The sequence below is a fragment of the Phyllostomus hastatus genome, unplaced genomic scaffold (assembly GCF_019186645.2).
Source record: "Phyllostomus hastatus isolate PE091 unplaced genomic scaffold, TTU_PhHast_1.1 phas_scaffold_21, whole genome shotgun sequence".
Classification (NCBI taxonomy): domain Eukaryota; kingdom Metazoa; phylum Chordata; class Mammalia; order Chiroptera; family Phyllostomidae; genus Phyllostomus; species Phyllostomus hastatus.
Genome location: NW_025334017.1, coordinates 20117058 through 20127081, shown reverse-complemented (window position 1 = coordinate 20127081; position 10024 = coordinate 20117058). Strand labels below are relative to the sequence as shown.

The following is a 10024-nucleotide window of genomic DNA, read 5'->3' as shown; positions in this document are numbered from 1 at the left end:
GAAATTAAAATAATTTCCAGACATTCTTTCATGACTTCACTTAAAAACTTAGTTGAAAATAAACAATGGTGTGGACCAGCGGCTGCGAAGTGCAGCCCACAACAGAACTGTGTTGTTTGGCTCTCGCAGGATTTTTACGGTGGGAAATTTCACATACGCATGCAGATCTCTCCAACCGCCAGCCTGAGATGGGCCTGACTCCCTCTTCAGTTCTCACTGGGCCTGCTTCATTCACACACAGCACCTGCCTGGGCCTGTACCTGAACCCAATCCGAAAGACCACCTCCGACACTAGGGAGAAACTGAGGTACAGAGTCACTCTGAGAGGAAAATGCAGCTTAATTCTACAGGGTCTCAGCCTAGTTTCTGTGTGAATGGGGGAAGACTCAGCAAAGGAAAAATATTGTAAAAGCAGCTGGAATGGTTTCTCTAAACACATCTGTGTGGGGGGAAGCAAAGAAAATAAGGGGAGAAAGAAAAAAAAAGATCAAGGAATGCGAGAGGAGGGCATGGCTCTGAGGAAAACCCTGTAAGCGTTTGGTAGTGGGAACAGAATGAAATTCACCTGCCTATCGCTCCGGTGATGTCTGCCACAGACAGCACCCAGGCTCCTGGCACTGTGTTAGTTGAGGAAGGCCCTATGTGCAGAAGCTGACTTTGGGATATGTAATGTTCAACTTCTCCAAATGCTACAGACTTTTCCCTCTTGAATTAAGCCATTCTAGCTTTGAACCTGAACCACCACAGAAACTGTTGTACAAAGTGGCTCTCTGTCCTGCTCACCAGCCCATAAAGCGGGTGCCATAGGGCATGCCCACGGTGCTGGATTCAGGGTCAGCATAACTGGCACTTTCAATCCTGATAGTCCTCTCTGGATTCAGTATTGTAAAGAAATGTATTTTCTTTAACCTGCTATTGTTGTTGTTGCTGTTAAAGTACAGTTGTCTGCATTTCCCCCCTCTCCTCACCCCCACCTCCCACCCTCAATCCTACCCACCTTCGGCTTCATCCATAGGTCCTTTATACATGTTCCTTGATGACCCTTCCCCTCCTTTCCCCTGATATCCCTCTCTCCCCCTTCCCCTCTGATTACTGTCAGTTTGTTCTTTATGTCAAGAACTCACACAACTCCACTCCAAGAAGACAAACAACCCAATGAAAAAATGGGCAAAGGACCTGAAAAGACACTTCTCCAAGGAGGGCATACAGAGGGCCCAGAAACATGAAAGGATGCTCACCATCACTAGCCATCAGAAAGATGCACATTAAAACCACAATGAGATACTACCTCACACCAGTCAGCATGGCCATCATAACTAAATCAACAAACAGCAAGTGCTGGTAAGGGTGTGGAGAAGAGTGAACTCTAGTGAACTATTGGTGGGAATGCAGACTAGTGCAGCCATTGTGGAAAACAGTATGGAATTTCCTCAAAAAACTAAAAATGGAACTGCCTTTTGACCTGGTAATTCCACTGCTGGGATTATACCCTAAGAGCCCTGAGACACCAATCCAAAAGAATCTATGTACGCCAATGTTCATAGCAGCACAATTTATAATAGCCAAGTGCTGGAAGCAATCTAAGTGCCCATCAGTAAATGAGTGGATCAAAACACAATGGAATTCCATTGTGTACATTTACACAATGGAATTCTATGCAGCAGAAAGAAAGAAGTAGCTCCTACCTTTTGCGAAAGCATGCGTGGAACTGGAGAGCATTATGCTAAGTGAAATAAGCCAGGCGGTGAGGGACAAATACCATATGATCTCACCTGTAACTGGAACACAATCAACAACAACAAAAGCAAACAAAATATAACCAGAGACATTGAAATTAAAAACAATCTAACACAGCCAGAACACAGCCTTAAATACAATAGCCAGAGAGGAGCAGGGAGGAGAGAGAGGGAGGTGGGTTTGGCTGGGGTGGGGGGAAAATGGAGACAACTGTAATTGAATAACAATAAAGTAATTATAAACATATACATATCCTTGAGTAAGGATTTTTTAAAAAGATGTTAAGTTTAAATAGTTTTCGAAATTTACTGTAAGAGGTAGATTTTTCTCTACCTTCTTGGCTTTGAAAATATTCCCTATGAAACCACTTTCTTTTCCTCCACAACCTGGAAGGGTTGGTTGGCAAAACTCCATATAGTAAGCAATACTCACTGCCATCTAATAGACTGAGCTATCTCCATGGGGAAAGAGAAAAGCCCTGTGGCTAAAAATGTCAAGTCTAGGATCTTAAAGCTCTACCAGAGAAACTGTGCGGAATATTGTTCTCTTGGCTGGGGAATAGATTGGATAACTGGAATGTCATTTCCCAATTATTGTTAATTCCTATGATTTGGGGAAAACGGACCTTAAAAGGGATGAAGTACAATTTTCAGAGGACAAAAAATAAGGACTAGTTATAATATTTTGAAAAATGTTTATTATGAGTATTTAATCAATATTTGCTCATGATGAAATATCATATATAAAAGAATCAATTAAATATTTACATTAGTATGGAGTGAAGTTCCCGATTATTGGGAAAAGGTCAAAATGCTCCCACATTTCTGAGTTCATGATAGTAAACTCGTGTTTTTCTCATACTACTCACAGACTGCTTATGACAAATGCAGTACAAATGGCAATACTTATTCCCAACATGAACTGTTGAAACTAAACTCACTTGTGTTGAGTATTACCATAGCAGGTATATGCCCCACTGAAAAATTATTTGTGACTAACTGATGTATATATGTGTTTATATATATATAAATGTGCATGTGTATGAAAGTGTATGTATAGTTATACATATAATTTTTGAAAACTGAAAGGCATCTTTAACCCCTACAGAGTTTCAAATTTCAGTCTCTCAAATAATAACTTTATATCATGGAGTAGTGGTTAAGAGTGCTAAAACCACTTATTAGCTGTGTGACCTTGGGCAAGGTACTGAACATTTGTATAGCAGTAACCTAATCTTAACTGTACCCCCCATGGAGTGTTGTGGGGATTAAGTGAATTAGAAGATGGCACTGTATAAAGTACAAAACAAATGTACACTTTCATTACAATTACTAAAATGTACAAGGCCCATGCTAGATACTTCAAGGGAGGGATAAAAAAAGAGACAATCTCTACTCTTATGTAGTTTACCTAATCGGGAACCCAAGCTATTATCGCATATAAAGTTAAATATTTATACCTCAGAAGAAAACCAACAGTTCACTTCAGCAGCACAGACCAGCCTCTTAAATACAGAAGCCATGGGGACTAGGCGACCTGGACCAGAGGAGTATCTTTATATAAGGTGCTAGTCTCATATATATTTCCCTTCACTTGATGCTTGTCTCTCTGACATGATGAAAAAAGACTCAAGGCAGATTGTATAATAAACATCACTTTGCAATGGTCCAGGCTATGTTAATCCTGCAGTGGCTTAGCCCTGGGTGAGTGTTAAATGACGCGCATGCTGACACTGGATTAAGGCTCTTGACCATGGAAGCTGGTCAAGCTGTGAGTGCTCTGAGAAGTGGGCCAATCCATCATTTTTTTTTTCAGTTTGTAGAGGGATGTGACTGCTTCAGTTGTTTTTTTAAAAATATTTTCTGAGATTTACAGAGAGTTCCGGACTGTGGTTAACTCAGCTTCAAAGGCAATTTTGTACAAGGACTGGCACCAAATTGCATGTCTAATTGCCAAATGAATATTACAGTAAATGAATTCCCCATGAGGTCGAGGACAGGGCTGCTTATTATGGTCTGGGATGGTCATGGAAGGCCTTGGGAAGAAGTGATTATGAAAGGGCCTTCAAAAGGAATTTAAGGTAATGCTTGAATTAATCCCCTTTAAGTCAAATATTAATTCCCCTGACTCAATTTTTAAAAAATTTATCACTTTAGATTTTCACCTAACAACTGTCCCTGAATGGTGCCCATGACAAAAGATAAGTTTTTTTTTGCTAAATAATGAGTTTAATAGGTTTCCAGTATTGGTCTGAGTATATAACCTTCATCGCTTCATAACATGGCTTCTGTGGGGAAAGAAGGAGCACTCCAAATTTCAGGCAATCAGTGTATAAGCCCATTTTCAAACATTCTTTGGTTCTTTCACTCAGTGATTATTCATGGAGTGCTCTGCCTGTACCAGACACTGTTGGAAGCACATATGAACAAAGATCCCTGCCCTCAGGAAGCTGACATTCTAGAGAAGAGAGACAGTTAACAAACATAATAATTGGCACAGTGTGTTGGAACATGATAAGTGCTATGAGGAAAAAAAAGTAGAGCAGGGTAAGAGGGGATGGGTGGTCGTTTTACATAGGACAGTCACTGAGAAGGTGACATTTAAGCGAAGTATGAAGATAGCCAGCCAAAGTGAATGACCATATCTGGGTGAAATGCATTTAAGGCAAAAGGAAGAGCCGGTGCAAAGGAGGCAGGAGCTTACCTAGTGAGTCTGAAGAATAGCAAGGAGGCTGTTGAAGGGGGTGGGAAAGACAAGAGAGGTTAGAGAACTAAGTTGGGTAGTGGTGGGGACTGAACTTTCTACATCATGTAGAGCTTTGCAGGCTATTGCATAGCCTTTTGGGAAAGTTAGAGGTCACTTGTATTGGCCTGTCTTAAAGTAAGACCTGCCTATATCAAAATAATTCATCGTTTTCCCATACATCAACTTTAATGGGCCCACAAATCACCTGAGACCTTGTGAATATTTAAATTCTGATTTAGTAAGCCTGAGGTGGGGTCTGAAATTCTGCATTTTAAACATGCCTCCAGGTGATGCCAGGCTGCTGGTTCACTATCACATATGGTAATCAGAGTAAGAGGTATGGGCTCTGAGGGGCTTTGGAGCTTCTCTCTCCTTTGGTGGTTTTAAGGGACTTCTTGCTCCCTATAAGCTGGAAAGGATAACTTCAAAAGGTTTTCATCCACACTTTCATATTTGTCATGTTCTCACCACTGGCCTCACTACTTCATGGTCCTAACACCTGGCTAGTGAGCACATGGTCCAGGGCTGACCGGTAACAGGAGGTGGGTTGTCTGGCTGTTTCCATGCAGTGTCTAAGAAGTTTCTATGGCCCCCCTCACTGCCACCATGGAGACTCTACTTCTGAAGCTCAATCTGGGAAACCCTGCTCTGCTCCCTGAATGATAGCTGGACACTCTAACCACATTCCTCTCTTACCCGTATTAATGGAGTTCTGACTTCTGGCCTTCATTCCTTGCCCTATTTCCGGAGTGACAGCCCAGCTCTGCACACTGGGCCTGAGGCAGCTCGAGGACTGGCGTGATGCTCCCAGGCAGAAGAGGTGCTCTGCTAATGCCTATTTAACAGGCAAAGCTGGCCTTCTTAACAGCTGGCAAGGTACTTGACAGCTGAGTTGGCCTGGAAGGCCTCGTGAATATAAAGCATAGGTTAAGAGTCCGGTCGGCTTGGGTTTGAACTGTGCTTCTATCCATCCCTGTGTAGTCTCAGGAACGTTTTCTCATCTGGAAGATGGGAATGATAACAGTACCTCCCTCGTGTATTGCGATTATGCGTATAAAGCCCTTAGTAAAGTGCCTCATTGATGATACTCACAAAACAGTAGTTGCTATTATTTTTATAATTACTATTCACACCCCACCAGGTATCAAATCGCTTTGTGGCCTGGCATTATGGAACTCACCTTCACATGCCCTGGAGTTAAGGTACCAGAGGCTTTCAAAGACGAGACACAGAGGCCAATAGCAGTTTCATCATGATAGATGTCACAGGAAATAATTGAAGGTACTGAAGGGGTTTGGTTTGGAAAATAGACAATGAGACAGATGTGATGGCTGCCTTTAGATTGTCTTGTATAGAGTAATCAGAAGTGTTTTCTGAGACCCCGAGACCACAGGGAAGACCTTAAAGGGAAACACACCCCTGGCTAAAGCGAAGCGAGTTCTAGTGCCAGGGGGGTAGGGGCGTCTGCGAGGGGGGTAGGGGCGTCTTCGAGGGTCCGCTCCTGCGCAGCTGCGGCGGTGGAGCCAATCACGGGGCGCAGCCGGTCCTCGCGCGACCGAACAGTCGTACAGTCGTACAATCGTGACGTCCCTGGTTGCCATGGAGAGGAGAGCCGGCTAGCCGAGGACCGCAAGCTTGGGACCGCGAGCTGGCGCCAGAGGCAACAAGGTTGGAGCGTGGCTTTGAAGTCGCCTCAGCTACCACCATGAGCGGCCGAAGTCGAGGTAGAAAGTCCTCCCGAGCCAAAAGCCGGGGCAAAGGCCGCGCCAAAGGCCGAGTTCGCGCTGCTCCTGACCACGGCCCGCACGAGCCGGACCCTCCGCAGTGCCAGAGGCTCGGGGAGGAAACCCAAGCAGCACAGGTGCAGGCTGACGCGGGTTGGGGTGGCCTGGAAACCGCTGCGCCCGCGCCGCCCTGCGGGCCGGGGGAGGAGGCTGCCTGCCAGCTCCCGCTGGACTGCGGCCTCGCGCTCCGAGCGGCGGGGGAACGCGGGCAGGCTGCGACCAGGCTCGGCCTGGGGAAGGCCCCATCCATTTCGGAGCGCCTGATGACAGATACTGTCTTCGTAGGAACCGCGGGAACTGTGGGAAGGCCGAAAAATGGCCCCCGCGGTCGAAATCTGCGTGGGCGTGCTGGGAAGAAGGCCCCAGTGGGGAAGGGGCCTTTGCAGGCCATAGCTGGTGGGAAGCCAAAGAAAGGGACCGCTGGGGAGTGTGCGTCTGCCCCAGTGGTAGAGGAAGAGGAGGTGGAGCCGGATGCAGGGTCAGTCCCCCCGGCGACGGATGGCAGCATGGATACGCTGGAGACCGTCCAGCTGAAGCTGGAGACCATGAACGCCCAGGCAGACAGGGCCTATCTCCGTCTATCTCGCAAGTTTGGGCAGTTGAGACTGCACCACCTAAAGCGAAGGAACCTCCTCATCCAGAATATCCCGGGCTTTTGGGGGCAAGCGTTTCAGAGCCACCCCCAGCTATCATCCTTTCTGAACAACCAAGATAAAGAAGTACTCAGCTACTTGAACAGCTTGGAGGTGGAAGAGCTTGGCCTCGCCAGACTGGGCTACAAAATCAAGTTCTACTTTGGGCGCAACCCCTATTTCCAAAACAAGGTGCTTATCAAGGAATATGGTTGTGGCCCTTCAGGTCAGGTGGTGTCGCGTTCTACTCCCATCCAGTGGCTTCCAGGCCACGACCTCCAGTCCGTAAGCCAGGGGAGCCCAGACAACAGCCCTAGCTTCTTTGGGTGGTTTTCAAACCACAGCTCTATTGAGTCTGACAAGATTGTCGAGATAATTAATGAGGAACTTTGGCCCAATCCTCTGCAGTACTACCTTATGAGTGAAGGGGCACGTGGAGAGAAGGGAAAGGAGGGCAGGCAAGTTCCAGCAAGGCAGCCAACGGAGACTCCTGAGCCTGGAGTAAACAAATCCAAGTAATTTTGCACAAGGCTTCCCTCTACCTCCTGCTGGACTGGTGTCTGGCTGACCACATGTGTTTGACTGTCTGCCTCTTCACGTTGGCCTCCATGCACTCTTTTCCCTTTGAACTTCAGTTACAAGAATATGGCATTTATGATCATGTTCTTTTGCCTCCCCATAGCCTTGCTTATTTACATTTGTGTCACAGGTTATGTGATCTTACTCCTACTGTTTATATGTTGAACATACATGTTTCGTATGTGTGCTGCCTTTATCTATATGCCTGGACTCAGTTCTTGGCTTTGGCCTTTCCCAGCTGTCTTTTAATATGGACATTCATGAGTCATTCTCCAAGAGGACCAATGCATCCTTAAGCTCTGCTCCTTCAGGGCTGGTGACTTCAGTAGGCTTTTTATTCATGCTGGCTATGCATGCCGCATATAGCAAGATTTTGTGTTGCTGCAAAATGAAGCTAGTGCACATGGTACTGGGCATCAGACAGAACTGATTGTTTAGTGGCCCTGGGGTCATTAGCCAAGGCACCACCTATGGGATCTCTGGCTTTGGACAGGGGTCCGTGCTGTCCCGCTGGACATGCAGCAGAATGGCACTTGACTGCAGGGCATGAATGAAGTTCAGGGTGAGAAGCAGTTTGCCATGTGTTCTGTACCATCACACATCTCCTCCTGCCTCTGGGCCCTTTCACTGGTGAATCTTCATCAAGCTTCATTGTGCTGTGCCTCATTCCTGTTAGGCCGTTGAGTTGTCTAGATTGTTATTGGCTCCAGTTGACTTCCTGTTCCACAAGGGCCTCCAGAACTGCCTGTGGGCCCAGGTCCCCTGCCAGTGCTTGAGACACACATCTACTCTCCCCCCCTTCCAGCAAGCCTATTTGCTGTCAGACTGATGGGTGGGCTGGTATATGTGAACATGTACTCATTGTCATCGTGCTGTGGTTCCAGATGAGGGTGGGGACTAAGCTTACATAGAATCTAGGTCCCTTTCTCAATTTCCCTTATCCCTTTATCATATATGACCAGAATGCTCTAGTGGGGTTGCTGGGAAAGAGGTTATTTCGGATATGTAAGCCTGTGTTTACTTCATTTCACACCCTGAAAGTTTTGTTCAGTCTACATCATTAATGTGTTTTATAAATAAGAGAAACAAGCCAAAAACAGAATGATGTTACTTTGGATGCTTTCTCTTTTGTTCTAGGTGTGGCCTTATGTATGTGAAATATTAATGCTGCTTATTTTGCCTCTAAGTACAATCTTAACCACAGTCCTCATTTTTGCCAGATGGGAGTATAGAGCTGTATAGGTCTGCTTTGTATTTCTTTTAAACTTTTTCCTCTTTATTATGGACATTTTCAGACATGCACAGAAGTTAAGAGGATGGTCCATGGACCCTATATACGTAACACCTGGCTGTATACCTAATACCTAATAACTGGCTGTATCAGTTATTAATTATGATCAATATGGTTTCATCTGTATCTCCCTCTTCCTGCCTGTATTGTTTATCAGAAGTCCAAGACACTGTGCTAATTCAACTGTGACTATTTGCATCAGGTCTGCTTTTTTGCTCTTAATGTTAACTAACAAAGTTCCAGAGATGGGCCTTAGAATTGAAGGTCTTCAGAAATAACAAGAAGTCTTAAAAAGAGATGGAGGGGATACTTTCCCCTGCATCCACAAAAAGAGGGGGACTATTCTGTTGTAAATGTCTTTCTTCCCTGTGTAAGATGAGGACTTGTGTGACTATTAGAATTGTTATCAGCTTGTTCTGATCTTATAACTCCAGTCTTGGAAGTATAATTTGGAAATTGTTGCTATGTTCTGTGAAAATAACTTCCCAAAAGTAACCTCCCAAAACTGATTGTCTTACTAATTTGACACCGTAGTAATAATGCAATTATTTCTTTGTTCCTAAACAGTTTAAATAGTTGTAAACTTGCATGCATGATGGAAAAATAAAAACCTGTACTACTGTTACCTTTTTTATTTTCAAAAAAGACTTGGAGGCTGGGTAGTTGAGGGGATGTATACATCGGCCTAGGTGACTGTTCCTAAGCCTTAGGCCCTTGTGTGACTAGCAACATAACAATATATGCAACTCTGATTCCCAAGTCCTTACCAGAGGTTGAGATCCTGTGGTGTGGGCAAAAAGCCAGTTAAGTCCATCTTTCTACAAGCTTTCTGGACGATTCTAGTGGAAATCCAGTGCTCCTTAAATTTTTGAGTTCATCTGAATCGTGTGGAGAATCCTGTTAAAATCCTATGAAAATCCTGAATTTTGATTCAACAGTCTAGGTTGGAAGCTGAGATTCGGCATTTCTAACAAATGTGCAGGTGATGCCAGTGTTGGTGCTTTGTGAACTGGGTGGGAAAGGAGGTGGCTTTCAGGCCCTTTCAGACTAGAGTAACAGTGCTCAACCTTGGCTGCACAGTTATCTGGGAAGCTTAAGGAAATACACTGTCAGAGTTCCACACAAATACCAACTAAATCAGAAGTCGGGGTAGGGAGGGGAGAGTCGGTCCAGGTATAGGTAGTTTTAGAACATCCCAGGTGATTCTGATGTCTAGCTCAAGTTGAGAACTAACCCTAGTTAGTTCTCTGATGCTG

At 45.0% G+C, this 10024-nt stretch overlaps 1 protein-coding gene across 1 annotated transcript; it reads left to right on the top strand.

Annotated features, from left to right (window-relative positions):
- The first annotated feature begins 6088 nt into the window (after positions 1 to 6088).
- TSPYL5 (TSPY like 5) lies at positions 6089 to 9377 on the top strand. The gene has a single exon (XM_045860707.1). The coding sequence runs from the start codon at positions 6188 to 6190 to the stop codon at positions 7415 to 7417; it is 1230 nt and encodes a 409-aa protein (XP_045716663.1). The 5' UTR covers positions 6089 to 6187; the 3' UTR covers positions 7418 to 9377.
- The last annotated feature ends 647 nt before the right edge of the window (positions 9378 to 10024 follow it).

Excerpts from the sequence above, each read along its gene's own strand:
- TSPYL5 (XM_045860707.1), top strand. The coding sequence starts at position 6,188 with ATGAGCGGCCGAAGTCGAGGTAGAAAGTCCTCCCGAGCCAAAAGCCGG.